This window comes from Canis aureus, chromosome 4 (assembly GCF_053574225.1).
Source record: "Canis aureus isolate CA01 chromosome 4, VMU_Caureus_v.1.0, whole genome shotgun sequence".
Classification (NCBI taxonomy): domain Eukaryota; kingdom Metazoa; phylum Chordata; class Mammalia; order Carnivora; family Canidae; genus Canis; species Canis aureus.
This window is the reverse complement of record NC_135614.1, coordinates 88,229,225-88,244,145: the sequence shown is the minus strand read 5'-3', so window position 1 is coordinate 88,244,145 and position 14,921 is coordinate 88,229,225. Positions and strand designations below refer to the sequence as shown.

Below are 14,921 nucleotides of genomic sequence, written 5' to 3'. Positions count from 1 at the left end.
GGAATAGCGTGTGAGGTTGTAAATATAGTAACTTTTGGATCATATGGGAGAAATTCTGTATTAGTCATTTTTTTCTAGTTTGGTTTTATATGCCAGTTAAGTATACCAGTGATTTTCATTGTCACAGAATTGTGTTGCTCACTGACCGAGTAACAAAAATGTGCTAATTTCCTAATGAGAAATGGAACTGGGTGATGTTGTGGAGTATGTAGTGATTGGTGAAAGGGTACAGTGCATGGTTGTGAGGTAGTTAACGCCTGGAAACTATGTCATTATGCAAGGTTGCATTTGCTGAAGTGGGGCAGTGCTGTCACTGGGGCTTGCATTTTTGTTCCAAAGACTCTGGCAATGCTAATGGATAGAACCAGCACGGTGCTACTGAAATAAAGAATCAGCCATCACAAGTGGTAATTCTCTGCACATCAGCACATCTAAAATTCGGTATATGGGCAAAGATAGATATTAACATTGAACTACCAATAATTTTGCTTGCCACCAAGACACAGATGGGTTCTTGAGAGCTATTTGGAGGGGACCAGGGGTTGGGTAAAAACAGCTGAAGAGGAGATTGAGAGACCCTGGCTTCCAGTTACGGGTTGAGGGAGTCTCAGGGATGAAAGGTACAGCGTAGGGAATACAATCCGTGGTGTCAGCAGCATTGCGTGCTGACAGGTGGCAGCTACATTGGTGAGCACAGCATAACGTACAGGCTTGTTGACTCAACTGTGTCTCAGCCCTGAAGCTAATGTACCAGTGTGCTTCAGCTACCATTAAAAAAATCATCTGGGAAGTACGAGGCAAGAAACATATTTTTCAATTTAAAAAACTTTTAAAAATCTAGCAAAATAGGAAATCTTCCCCACTACATAGAGGAAGAAAGCATAGCCTGGGAGAGAGGAGGTTGTCAGGTGACACAGGTAATCAGCAGAAGCAGACTCCTTCCCCGGTGCTCCCCCAAAGACACGCAGATTCCTCAAATCCTCCTTCTCTCCATTTCTTATCACCCAAGTCTGTTTTGATGGCAGTAGGACGATGGAGGTGAGAGGAGTGTCCTGGAAAAAGAAAGGAAAAAAAAAAAAAAAAGGCGAGCAAGCCATTAGGATGACCCAGTTCTCCAGAGGGACTCTCCGGGGTGGCTGGTGGGCATGCTCCTGAGACCTGCCTCAAAGGATTGAAATCTTCAAGTTAGTCATGACGATGCCGCTGTTTCTTCTACTCCGACATCCTCTTGATCCGACGTTTCTCCTTTTCTCTTTCACCTGCACCCCAGCCACACTGTTCAGTAAGTATTGTATTTTGGGGACTCAGGAAAGGCAAGTGTGAATGATGTGCTCCCAGAAGCCCCACATTTCACTGCCAAGCCAGAGGAACAACTCCATAATGGCTAGAGTAGCCATAGGTGCTCTCCAGGTAAGCAGGCCTCTGCCTTCCTATGTTTGAAAACACTGGCAGTTTTCTCAACTGAAGCTGAAGGCCGTCGAGGTGTCTCCACTCATAGCAGCCTTAGGGCTTGAGAGTCCCCGCTCTGAAAGGGGGAGAGCTGTCTTCTGTCTGTGGAGGCTACTGAGCATCAAGGAGCTCCCCCACGCCACAGCAACTGGCGTCTGCCAGCCTGGGCTCCTTTCTGAGCACGGGGAAGGGGGGGGACAGAGCACCTATTGGACGGGCTTCCTATTCCAGAATGCCACTGCCTTAGCTTTGGTGCACAGTGGAGTCAAGGTGTGACTCCCGGAGTGTGAGAGAGACTCATTCTTCTGTGCCCTGGACGGGTCCTGCTGGAGAAGCTTACAGGAGGGAATCTTGGGCTTCCACTGTCATAAGTTAAAAATGGCAGAAAACGATTGGGTCTGAGGGAGGAGTAGATTTCCAGAAGGATCCATGCACGAGAGGTGGAGAGAGACTTTATTCAAAATGAGAAATGTCCTGTGCCGCCTGTCTCAGTCACGTGCTTACTTTCTTGTTGATGTGAGGCCAATGAATCTTTGCCCTTACAGTGTGTAAAGTCACCATGACCTCACGCTGATGTTACCAAAGCAAAGTTGGCATTTAAAACCTATCACTAGCCTGGACTCTTTCCCAACATACAGACTGCAAATAAAATCTTCTAAAGTGTGGCTTTCTGGGGCACCTGGGTGGCTCAGTCGGTTGAGTGTCTGCCTTCAACCCGAGTGACAATCCCGGGGTCCTGAGATCGAGCCCCGCATCGGGCTCCCTGCTCAGCGAGGCATCTGCTTCTCCCTCTGCCTCTCCTCTCCACATGCTCTCTCTCTCTCTCAAATGTAAATAAAATAGTTTTAAAAAAATAGAATGTTGCTTTCTGATAGCTTTGTAAAAATGGTGATACGTCCCAGTTTTGTGTAGCTTCCCTGTGACAATAACTGTAGAAATGAATTCTACCTTGATTAAAAAAAAAAAAGTTATTCATGAGAGATGTCTCAGGTAAACCTGTTTAATGAAGTTCTGAACATAGAATCTAAAAAGATACGGACCTTTATGAACAAGTTGGATTCTTTTTTTTCCCCCCTTGGAAGAAATATTCCATATTTCTGTGCTCAGCTAAAGACAAAAAAAACAAAAAGTGTCCTACCCAAGTAGACGGTAAAATTGATGGGTGACAATAGTGCTTATGTGTTAAGCTCTTCGGATTCCTCAAAAGAAGGAAAAGAGAAGGAGTCCTTTGTGAAAACCTTCAACTTTGGCAAAATTTAGACCATTTTTATGGTACTGGCCAATCCATATTTATTCTGTCTCAGGAATTTAAGCCACCTTTTCCCATAAAATTCAAGATACTATTTTTTCCCCCATGAGAAGATCAACCTCTAGGTAGAAGCAAAATTGTCCTGTGAATCGCAAATGCTGATTGCCAGCTCTTGGGTTTGAAGGAGTTTGTGGTTAGGAGCTTGAGAATTTTAGCACTTACTGAAGAAGAAGTGAATCTAATCACTGCTTAGATAATTTTTCTCACCCGTAGCAAGTGGGTGGAAGCTGGTTTCTGGCAGACAAAATAGACTTTGTCAGGAGGCCACACATGACTAAGTGCTTCGTGTTAGTGTCCCATGAAACAGTATAATCTTGCTTTAGAAAGAAGACAGGTCCCCCATTTATACTAAGCGGTGTTCCTGAAGGCTTTGCAAACACCGTTGGTGCTCTCTGCTAATTCTGGACGAGGCATTTAAGTCACTGACTTTTTTTTTTTTTTTTTTTTTGAGTGTTAGGTGGATAAATCGTTGTATCAAATTGGACCTAAGAACTTCCTTCGTGGTTTTTCTCAATATTTCTACACAGCACTAAACGGAATGTCATGGTAGCTTGAGGGACTTCTGAAGGATCCTCTGTAGATGGACTTAAATTCTATTGAAAAGATAGTTTAAAAATATTTTTAGCATTGCATAAAAGGGAAGATGGTTAGCCTTTGATTGTTTTTAGAAAATGCTCCTTAGAGTTTGGCATAGGGCAGATCTTGGTGAGCAGGACCACCAATGGTTGGTAGATGACCCATCAGAAGTAGGTCAAGGGAAACAACTGAGCATCTTCTATAAACACAACACCACAGAATAGTTCTGCATGAGCAAAGCCAAAGAAATGTAATTTTTCTGACAGTTATGTCTGCATCTGACATGTTTTCGGGGTTCAGGTCCAGTCCCACTCATTACCTACGGAGCTGATATACTCTGAAAATGTTTCCTAAATATAATTGAAGGGGGGCCTGGGTGGCTCAGTTGGTGAAGCATCTGACTTTTGATTTCAGCTTAGGTCATGATCTCCGTGTCATGGGATTGAGCCCCATATTGCACTCCTTGGTCAATGGGAAGTCTGCTGGAGATTCCCTCTCTTTCTCCCCACTCCATGCACCTCCCTGTCTCTCTCTTTCTAAAATAAATAAATCTTAAAAAAAAAAAAGTGTAGGGACGTCTGGGTGGCTCAGTGGTTGAGCATCTACCTTTGCCTCAGGGTGTGACCCTCGGGTCCTGGGATCCCACATTGGGCTCCCCGAAGGGAGCCTGCTTCTCCCTCTGCCTGTGTCTCTGCCTCTCTTTCTCTCTGTGTCTCTCATGAATAAATAGATACAATCTTTTAAAAAAATAAAAAAATAAGTGTAATTGAAAACATCCAAAAATATTTCTTGATCTTTAGATGTTTTATAAATTTTTATTTCTAATTTTTAGCCAGCTTCATGTTTGTCGAAATTATGGTACATTTATCATACATTAGATGTACAAAGAAATCCAATTGCAGCAGTAAACCAACTGATTGTCAGTGTAATCATCAGGGTGCAAGATGGGGTAAGTTTTTGTGATGATCATTAGCAGGAATATAGAACTGCATTGATTGTCTTAGTCTGTTCCAGCTGCTCTAAGAGAGAACCGTGGACTGGGTGGCTTCGACCCAACAGAGATTTGTTTCTCACAGTTCTGGAGGCAAGGAGTCCAAGATCAGGGAGTAGCATGGTCAGGTTCTGGCGAAGGCCCTTTCTGGGGTTGCAAAATGCCGACTTCTTGCTGCGTCCTTACCATTATGGAAGGGGTGAGGGAGATCTGTGGGGTCCCTTTCATAAGGGCACCAGACCCATTCATGAAAGTTCTCCAGTGGCCCCGCCTCCCCATACCATCAGCTTGGGGATTAGTTTTCAATTTAGGAATTTTGGGAGGACACAAACATTCAGACCATGATGGTGAGCACACACATTTTTCACACATAGCATTTTGTTACGTCACAAGCATTCATAAATATATATACACACACACACACACACACACACACACACATAGCCTGCCCCCCGCCCCCAAGAATGAACTTTAAATATCTTCATTTTACTGAATAGGAAATTTGAGACCCAGAAGGGAAGGTGATTTGCTCAGTGGTAAGCAAATTATTGACAGCTGGGGACCAGCACTCAGCACGCTTGCCATTTTTAGCAAACTTCATACTGAGTGCTAGGTGGTTTGTTTTTGACACATCTTAAAGAAATTCATAATTTATTTAACTTTTTTCTAGATGACATTTTGTCCTCTGCCTTTCTGCCTTTATTTTCCCAAAATGAGAAACTAAATTTTAATTCCGGAGGCTGTGCTGGTGATAGATTGGTTTGTTTTAAGGTAAGAAGATTTTTCAGTACCGATCAGGAAAGTTCTGGATGAGCTGACCCTATTAGAGCTTGCGAGAATTGTTGTTTAATGAAATTCTGGAGGGAATTCGGCTTGTACAGAGGTGATTTCGACCCCATGTAACTGGGGGTTGTGCGTACAAAATAAATATGACTTAGGTGATTTTCAGTGGCTAAGAAGCATCTTCCATGTGCCCTGATAGGCTTCCTAGAGTGGAAAGTAAAAAAGAATTGGGAGAACTTTGTACTTTAGGGCGTCTGTTAGAGTATGTTGATTACAGCCTTTCAAATTTCTTGCCCTTAATCCCCCAGAGAAATTTTTTAATGTAAAATTTAAGCTCTTAAGAGTTCATCCTTTTTTTTTTTTTTTTTTTTTTTAGGTTTCAAGATCTATAGGATCACATATTCTTTTTTTTAATGGATAGATGTATAGTATCCAACTTCCTAGTTGAACATGTAAACAGGATTTTGTTTTATAAGAAAAAAAATACTTGTCAGCTTCAAGACTCAACAGAATATTTGTTTTGGAGAAAGAATTAATAACCTTATTTTTAGGCCATTTATTACTTTCCTTCATGTACTCGTTTGAGGCCCAAACCCATCACCTTACCTTGCCTGCCTCACTAGGGAGTTGCTCTTTTATGTGCCTTTCCCCCTCTGAAGGTGTTAGAGAAACACACCCTTGGAGTTTTCATGAAAGTTCACGAATACACACTATTATTTATTAGGAAAAGTCATTAGCTGCCAATAAACAGAGACACTGTGTAGTGGGAGGGCTGTGAGGTCAGTGTCAGGAGGTGGTGGGTGTGGAGGCCGCCCCTGAGATCCCTGGCAGGTGTAGAGAGTGCACCACCACCAGGGTCCCTCCTCTGACCTTTCTGGCCTCCCTTCTGGCTTCCCTCTTCCTGTTCCAGGTCGCTTTGGCCCACGAACAGCGCTAGAGTCATCCTTTTCTCCTCTCATCACCGAAAAGCAGGACTTTAATTCTTCTGGGGTATTTGTTTCCAACTAGAGAGAGATCTGGTTTTGTAAGATTGGGGGAATAAGTCACAGGACAGCTGTGGGAGATTTCAAACACTATGTTAGGACCTTCATAGGATTAGAGTACTGACACTTTATAGGAGAAAGGAATCCTCTGCAGAAAGTTGAAAACAAGCCAGGGGGCTGGGGCATTTGACGGTGTTACCTCCCTTCATAAGAAATGGATGTTTAGCTGAGATAAGGCATAGACCCAAATTTTTGGCCTTTCACATATATAATAGACAGTAAATGAGTTTTAACTGCAGATTTTGGGTCTGTCGTCATCCTGATGACTGAAATGGAAAATGATTTCTTGCTATAATAGACTCTTAATGTTTTAAAAAGAATCTTCTGTACATAAAACATTCGGATCAAAGAAATAGTCCCTCTAACTATAGAGCATGGTGACAGTATGGTGACAAGAGCTAACTGTCAAGCAAGCTTCTCTTGCACACACAGCTGGTCAGCAGGAGCCAGCTTGAAACACGCATACCAAAAATCTTCTTGAGATGACTTGAGAGATCTCAAATCTTTTTTTTTTTTTTTTAAATTTTTATTTATTTATGATAGTCACATCACACAGAGAGAGAGAGAGAGAGAGAGAAAGAGAGAGGCAGAGGGAGAAGCAGGCTCCATGCACCGGGAGCCCGACGCGGGACTCGATCCCGGGTCTCCAGGATCGCGCCCTGGGCCGAAGGCAGGCGCCAAACCGCTGCGCCACCCAGGGATCCCGAGAGATCTCAAATCTTTAAGATGACATCTCAAAATATTTTTAAATAGTCTTTTAATTACAGGGCTTCTGAGGCCTGATTGCAGAGCTTGTGTGTTTGAAGCCCATGTTCTGCTATTCCCTTGGGGTTTACAAGCCCAGAACTACCTCAGAATTGGAAAATTAAATGATGGGGAAAGGAATTAACATTTATTGCAGACTCATGAAATGTCAGATGTTGGCCTGATGCCTCACATTAAATTCTCCTAAGGTTGGCTTTTTTTTTTTTTTTTTTTTTTTTACCCTACAGGAAATGGAAGGACGATGAGGTTAAGCCACTTGCCCAAGGATTCCGGGCAGGTGAGCTGGGGAGGTGGGATTCATGGCAACATCTTAGGAGTCAACCGTGACGCAACATGCAAACACTCCATGAAATAATTCTTGTCCAGAATTTTCAGATTAAACACAGCCGAGTGCTCTCTGTGTTGTTGACTGTTACTTTCTATGCCAACATGAAGCCATAAATCTATAGTTTTGGCCCTTGTGACCTCAGATTGTAATGTTAAAGGACAACTCTGGAGTTTGCTTCAAACTTGTTGTTTAAGCCAAGAGATCAACAGCAGTGTTTGATTATTGCATCAGCACATGGAGCTTAGCTTAATGCATCGGCGTGGGTCTCGGTTTTTAATGACAAGTGAGTGTCCCAGATGTGGGGAAATGCAAAGGTGGTCTTAGCCTTCACTGTAGCTCAGACTTAGCTTTAAGTGAAGTGATTATTTGTTGCTGGTTTATTTTTTTAAACTTTTTTTTTTTAAACTTTCTACGTCAATTAATTTCTTTGAAAATTAGAAGTAGCTGATATGAGAGAAATAATTAAAATACATGCCCAGTGTTCTCCTTATTTGTTAAGGATCCTGATACAAAGCTTCACTGACAAATGGGACCATGAAAAGATTAGGGGCAGGGAATACCTGAAATTCTGAATTTCATCATTATCTTGATGACATCTTGAGTTCTGAGTCACCCCATATCTGCATCAACCTTGTGACCCAGGGTGGGTCACATTCCTGAGACGATCTCTGTCCGGTTACCAGCTTGTTTCTGATGTTCCCTTTGATCTCCTGGATGGTGCCTTTTCGCCTTAATTCTGTTGGATTTGACCTTTTGCTTATAGTACTGCCCCATGAGCTAGTTAGAATTTCCATATGGGTAAAAGGAGGATGCTAATGGTCTATTTACTCCCTAATGGTAAGTATCATTGAGAAGATTAAATAAGATCATTGAGTAATGTGTTTAGGATTAGTTTAGGATTAGGGTTTTGCTTGACACTCAGGAAACCATTAATAGATTTTTAAATTACAGTTAATTTGCCCCTGCGCATATGCAAGTCTTTCATCCACATTGTCTTAGGAAACAACCAGACTACCCTGCTTTTCTATTAGCCTTCTTCCTCTGGTACTCCAGTGTAACGAACACAAGAAAGTTAGCAAAAAGTAAGGGTGTTTATTAACTTGGTGTTTGAAAAACAAATAGGGATGGAGACTTTCTTACATACAACTTGATTATGTGCATGCATTTCCTACCCAGAAATGAATCGCAGCTGGGCTGAAAGAATAGAAAGTGGCCCTGTGTTTCAGAAAACCAATTTTAGTAACACAGATTTTAGGTTTGTAAACCAACATGATTTTAAGCCTCTGGGGATGGCTATATAGAATTTCATGCTGTGTGTGTCAGAAAGAGGCACTCCTATGTTCTGTTCAGAAGGCACACCGCATTTGTACTCTGTCTTCTATTCTGTAATTTCTAAGTTGGTATCTGGGTTTCTATTATAGAATTGGAGGATACATAGAAAAAGCAGAGCTGTCAGGTGTTCTGTTTCTTAGCTCTAACCTATTGTACCAAAATACATCTCGAAATATCAGAGCTGAAAGTCCTGCACACTGGCTGGTTAAGAACTCAGAGTCATAAACTACAATTGAGAACACTGGTCCAACTTCTGTCTTTATATTTTCATTTACTGCTTTGTGATTGCTTATGTGATTAAAGTATATTTAATTGTATTTCTACCGCCGTATATATTTGCCCCCCACTTCTGAGGGAAAAATAGCCAAAAATTAAGTCAAATAGAGCCCATTGGATGTCTGAAGTGGGTTGTGACCAAAGCCATTCGTTTTTTAAAAGAGATGTGTAAGAGAAATTCTTTCCTAACATAATAAAGGCCTTCCTTCAGACTAGGAAATTATTTCGGTCATCTTTCAACTTACTGCTTTTTTCTTCCTCCAACATGAAAGACCTTCCAGACAGGAAATTCACATATAGGGTGGAAATGAGCAGATAGAGACAAATTTTGACTGAAGAATAGTGTTCTCCTACTCAACACCCAGCTTAAAGATAAATGTAGATTATTTAACTGTCCTGAATCATGGTTCAAAGAACTGTAAGGAATAAAATTTTCTGTTCTAAATGAATGACATAAAAAAGAAAAAAAAAGAAAAAAGTGACTGGTCAATGAGAACTTTATCATTCAGCCCAGAGTCCTTCACCTGAGACAGAACCAGGTCACCTGTCACCTATACATTCTAACCTCCACTAGGGCCAGGGACAAGGCTGGCTCTCTCTTGGACTTTTGGATTATTGGGATTCATTTTCATATCAGAGGAGAAAAATTAAGGATTCAAATTCAGTTGTGGTTTCTAATGCCAGAATCAAAGGCCTCCAACGAGCTGAGGACTTCACCTGAAGTAGAAAGTCTGTTAATGACCATCGAATTAGTTTGAATTTTAATCAGGTAATTGATCACGAAGGACATTTTTATATACTACAGAAGTCTTTATTTTAAGCCAAAAAAAAATCTCAGAAAGCAATGAATACAAGTCTGACACAACAAGCTAAATGTAACTGGAGACACTATCTGTGCTTTTCATTTCTTGAGCGATAGTTTTCCTTTATCTGGTCCTGCTTAATCAGGAAATAGGCCCAATACTACTTGCCTTTGGTCTTTGAAGATACGTGTGCTTATGTGGGCATATATACGAGTAAGGGAATTTCAAAGGAGTTTGTAGTGTGAGATTATTTTCTAGAAATTTGAGATTTGTGCTTCACTACGGCTCTGCCCTTTCTCTGGAAAGTATGTTAAGACGATGAAGCCTTTTCCCAGCTCTACCACCATGTGAAATGGCTGCATCTGCCATTTTGTGCACCGGTGCTCAACACCCAGTCCCCAGGCTGTTGGTCAGGAGGCACATGAGAAAGAAACACTGCTCCACCTCTGTTTACCATCGACAAGCTTAGTGTTTAATCATCGCGGATTCTCTGATCTCGGTTGATTATTTCCTCAACTTGCTGCAAGGAGACACTGGATCACTGAGCTCTTTACTTTCTATCTTTCTATAATTTGCTTTTTTTTTTCTTTTCTTTTCTTTTTTATAATTTTTGATTGTAGCAAAATACAGGTAACGTGAACTTTATTTTATTTTATTATTTTTGTTTTCCTGGTAACCATTTTAAAGTGTAGGCTTCGTGCACATTCTGGAGTCTTTATTGGTGAACCGTGGCCTCTTTCACTTTTCCTACCCAGAGGCAGCGTCGTGGTCCATGCTGGCTGCTAAAACAAACTACCACAGACCAAGTGGCGTGTAAATCAGAGTTTATTTCTCCCAGTTCTCCAGGCTGGGAAGCCCCAGGGGAAGGTGCAGGCACATGTGGCGCCGGGGGACCGTCGTGGGCGCTCTGATGCCTGAGCTCGCTGAGTCTGGGGACCTCTGGGGAAGGGGGGTCCCTTCTGTGCTGCCCTCTGTGGGGGTGGGGGCGCCCCATTCACGGCCTCATCACCTCCTAAGGCCATCACCTTGGAGCTCGGGATTTCAGCCTTTGGGGGCGCCTGGGAGGCCCAGTGGTTGAGCGTTGGCACTGGGCTCAGGGTCGAGTCCCAAGTGGGGCTCGGAGTGGAGGGGGCAGGTGGGGGGCGGGGGCACGACCTTCCCTCTGCGTGGGGCTCCGGGCGCGGGGGCAGGTGGGGGCAGGTGGAGGAGGGCAGGTGGGGGGCAGGGGCAGGGGCACGACCTTCCCCCCGCGTGGAGCTCAGGGCAGCAGGGGCAGGTGGGGGGCAGGGGGCACGACTTTCCCCCCGCGTGAGGGGCAGGTGGGGGGCAGGGGCACGACCTTCCCCCCGCGTGGGGCTGGGGCGGTGGGGGCAGGTGGGGGGCAGGGGCACGACCTTCCCGCCCCCCCAGCCACGAGTAACCCCTCCTTGTGCCCTGTCGTGTTGTGCTGTGTTACAGAGACTCCAAGATGGGAGGTAAGCTGAGCAAGAAGAAGAAGGGGTACAACGTGAACGATGAGAAGGCCAAGGACAAGGACAAGAAGGCCGAAGGGGCGGGGACCGAAGAGGAGGGAACCCCGAAGGAGAGCGAGCCCCAGGCGGCCGCCGAGAGCGCCGAGGTGAAGGAGGGCAAGGAGGAGAAGGCCGACAAGGACGGGCCCGACGCGGCCGCCAAGCCCGAAGACAAGGAAGGCGACAAAGACACGGCGGCGGCCAAGGAAGACGCCCCGAAGGCGGAGCCCGAGCCCACGGAGGCGGAGGGGGCGGCCGACGGCAAGGCCGAGCCCCCCCAGAAGGCCGAGGCCGAGCCGGCGGCCGGCGACGCCCCCCAGGCCGCGGAGCCCGAGCCGGCGACCCAGGCCGCGGCCGCGGCGGGGGAGCAGGGCCAGGAGCCCGGGGAACCCGCAAAGACTGAGGCTCCCGCAGCTCCCGGCGCGCAGGAGACGAAAAGCGACGGGGCCCCGGCTTCAGACTCAAAACCCAGCAGCGGCGGCAGCAGCAGCGCCGAGGCGGCCCCGTCCAGCAAGGAGAGCCCGGCGGCCACGGCGGCCCAGGCCCAGAGCTCGGCCGCGGCCCAGGCCCAGAGCTCGGCCGCCGCCCCCGGCGCCCCCGCGGACGACGCGCCCCCTGCCGGCCACGCCGAGCAAGCCGTCGCGCTGGCCGACTGACTCGACGGCCGGCCGACTGACTCGACGGCCGGCCGGGCCGCCGCCTGTGTCCCCCCCTGTGTCTCTCCCCTCTGTCTCTCTCTCCTCTACTAACTCGTTTCACATCGGAAGTAATGATATGTATTGCCCAAGGAGGAAAAACACGAAAGAAAAAAAAAAAAAAAAAAAACCAACACACACACACACACAAAAACAAAACAACAACAAAAAAAAGAAGGATGTTGTCCCATCGAGGGAGGGAGGGGGTGGGGAGAATCCAAATAGTATTTTTGTGGGGGAAATATCTAATATACCTTCAGTCAACTTTACCAATCAGTCCTGGATTTTAAAGCTCAATGTCTGAAAGTACAGTACATCTTTTGTACCTGAACTGCTGTCACATGCGCTCCGCCGCTAAGATCCGAGTATCTTGTCTTCTGCGAGGGGGTTGGGAGTGATGCGTTTGATTCTGCCCGCAGGGCCTCTGCCAAGGCAATCAGATCTTTATGAAAGCAGTATTTTCTGTGTTTTCTTGTTAATTTACAGCTTTTCTTATTTTGATATTTTTTTAATGTTGTGGATGAATGCCAACTTTCAGACAGCCCACTAAGCCTGTCCACATGTATCTCGATGCCAACACTCCATTCTTCCTCCCCAGGTATTTTTGGGAGTAACAAACATTCTCTCATCCTACTTAGCCTCCCTAGATTTCTCATGACGAGTTAATGCATGTCCGTGGTTGGGTGCACCTGTAGTTCTGTTTATTGGTCAGTGGAGATGAAAAAAAAAAAAAAAAAGTCTGCGTTCATTGCAGTTCCGGTTTCTCTTCCATTCTGTGTCACAGACACCAACACACCACTCATTGGAAAATGGAAAAAAATAAAAATAAAAAAAAAAACAAAAAAATGTACAATGGATGCATTGAAATTATATGTAATTGTATAAATGGTGCAACAGTAATAAAGTTAAACAATTAAAAAGAAGTGATGAAGACTCTTGGTTTTCTTTTACCGCTCCTTCCTCCTGGGTGATCTCCTCCGGAGACAACAGAGCGCCCTATTAGGCACTTTCTTGGTAGTATTTGGTTAGGTGTCTAGAGCAGTATGCTCACACTTCTGGGAACGTTATCTGTTTAAACAATTAGCTGGTGGATCAGTGTCGATAAATTATCTTGGAGAGGCTAAATTGAAAACTGACAATAGCTACGGATATGCGCCCTCCAAAAACAGGGGGGATTGATTTACTTGGAACAAATATTTTGAATAAAACAAGAGACAGTAAGTGCAGCTGACCTTGAAAGCTGGGAAAGAGAATTAGGAGAAACGTCCCATGTATGCACGTTGTGAGACCAGTGATGATCATGTTATTTTATCCATTTATTTATCCTCTTCGTTCAAAGCCTGGAAAGGGGACCCAAGGGCTATGAGGAGGCTGTCAGGACAGCATGTGAGAGCAAGTATGGACCTGGACTCATGGCAGCCGGATTCCTGTCCTGCTTTTGCCACTAATGACTTGTATGACTTGGAAGTCACTTAACCTCCAGGCCTCTCTGCTTTACCTACAAGAGGGTGAAGCCTCTATGATCTCTAAGGAAAGACCCCTTTCCCTTGGGAAATACTTAGTATAGTCTGTGTACCTGCCTGGCGACAGTTTTGTAGGATAGATAGATACGCAGCAACAAATGTGATGGCACTCTCTTCCTCAGTTTCTCCCCCAGAGCTTGCTCAGATTTCCACATATTCTGTGGAGGAGGAAGAGCTTGGAGAGCCGGGATAAGCAGTGACGCTTAGTCTCTTGGGTCTCTTGGTGATAATACTCTGGATCTTTTCCGATTGGATTCTGGAAACTAAATCTCAAATGTAAAAACTCTTGAAAATGAATGTAACCCTGGCCACAAAAAGGTTCCTCATGATCGAATCAGGTAAACTTTTGTGGGGGAGTGGGATTGGGTGGTAATTTAATCAGTAATAAGTATAGTTGCACACTCTAAGGAAAATCTTCTGTAGGACTGGTGAAGGGTCAGTATCCTGGAATTAATTTCCAAAGAGACATTAGTGATACAGGAGATGCACATGAGCCTGGTCTTGTTCCTACGGGTGGAAGAACTTGTCTCCAGTCAACCTCTGAGAGGTCTGCAGCGTAAACCACACCTGAGATGTTGCCAGGGGGTAAAGCTGGAAGAAGAAATGGTGAAACTGAATACTGGGCAAATATTATACCTGTTGGGTTCAATTCACGTCTATCATCGCCTTCTGGTACTTTTGGTTCTTGTTTCTATAGTGAAATGAGTTTGAATCTTCATGCTTGAAAGCCCAGCATACATGAAATATGTTATTACCTTAACCACCAAGCAGCTGTTTTGGGTACAGAAAATGGCAGAGGAATGTCCAGGTTGTTCACCATGTGTCCTGCCAGTGGTAAAATAGCTTGGGGGTTCGGTTGGTGGTGCTGGTGGGGAGAGAGCAGCTGCAGTGAAGTGTGGAGCACATTTATATGGCTGCTAATAGTAAATGCTGTGCATTTCTTACAGATAAATGTGATTGGTGGAAGCAGTATGTTATATATTCACAGACTTCTTTCCTCTTATTTTAATGAAAAATTGGGGCAGGGTTTTTGGTGATTACTACAATCAAATGCAGGGCGCCTGGCTGGCTCAGTCAGTGGAGCATGCGACTCTTGATCTCAGGGTCGTGAGTTCAAGTCCCACGTTGGGTATAGAGATGACTTAAAAAATACAATCTAAAAAAAAAAAAAAATCAAATCAGCCTCCTGGATTAGCATTTATTACTTTAAATCACTGGTTAGGGATACGTGAAACAAAAGAGACTTTTTTTCTCAGTTGATTTACACTTAGATGTGTTGGGTAACATAGAGGAGAATTAAAATCTGAGCCAAGTATGCATTTTCTTTCTCTTTTCTAACTCTATTCGAATTGTGTTCAAGTAATTAAAGACATAAATGTGGTCACCAAAATACTTAAATCAGACTTTTAACCTCACCGTGATTCATGACATTCCATTTTACCATACTTAAGGAAATTTGAGATGTAGTCTGAAATCGTATATTCAGCAGAAAAAGTCGTATGTGTGGGAGTAATTGACTCAGTCAGGAAGGGAACAA

General features: G+C 44.4%; 1 protein-coding gene across 8 annotated transcripts in view; it reads left to right on the top strand.

Annotated features, from left to right (window-relative positions):
• The window catches only part of BASP1 (brain abundant membrane attached signal protein 1), a 57,236-nt gene extending 44,452 nt beyond the window's left edge, over window positions 1-12,784 (top strand). For all 8 annotated transcript variants that reach the window (XM_077896386.1, XM_077896383.1, XM_077896382.1 and 5 more), the window contains exon 2: window positions 11,114-12,784. In XM_077896386.1, the coding sequence (XP_077752512.1) occupies window positions 11,124-11,822 (699 nt within the window). In that variant the 5' untranslated portion in view covers window positions 11,114-11,123 and the 3' untranslated portion in view covers window positions 11,823-12,784. The remainder of the gene's footprint in view (window positions 1-11,113) is intronic.
• The last annotated feature ends 2,137 nt before the right edge of the window (window positions 12,785-14,921 follow it).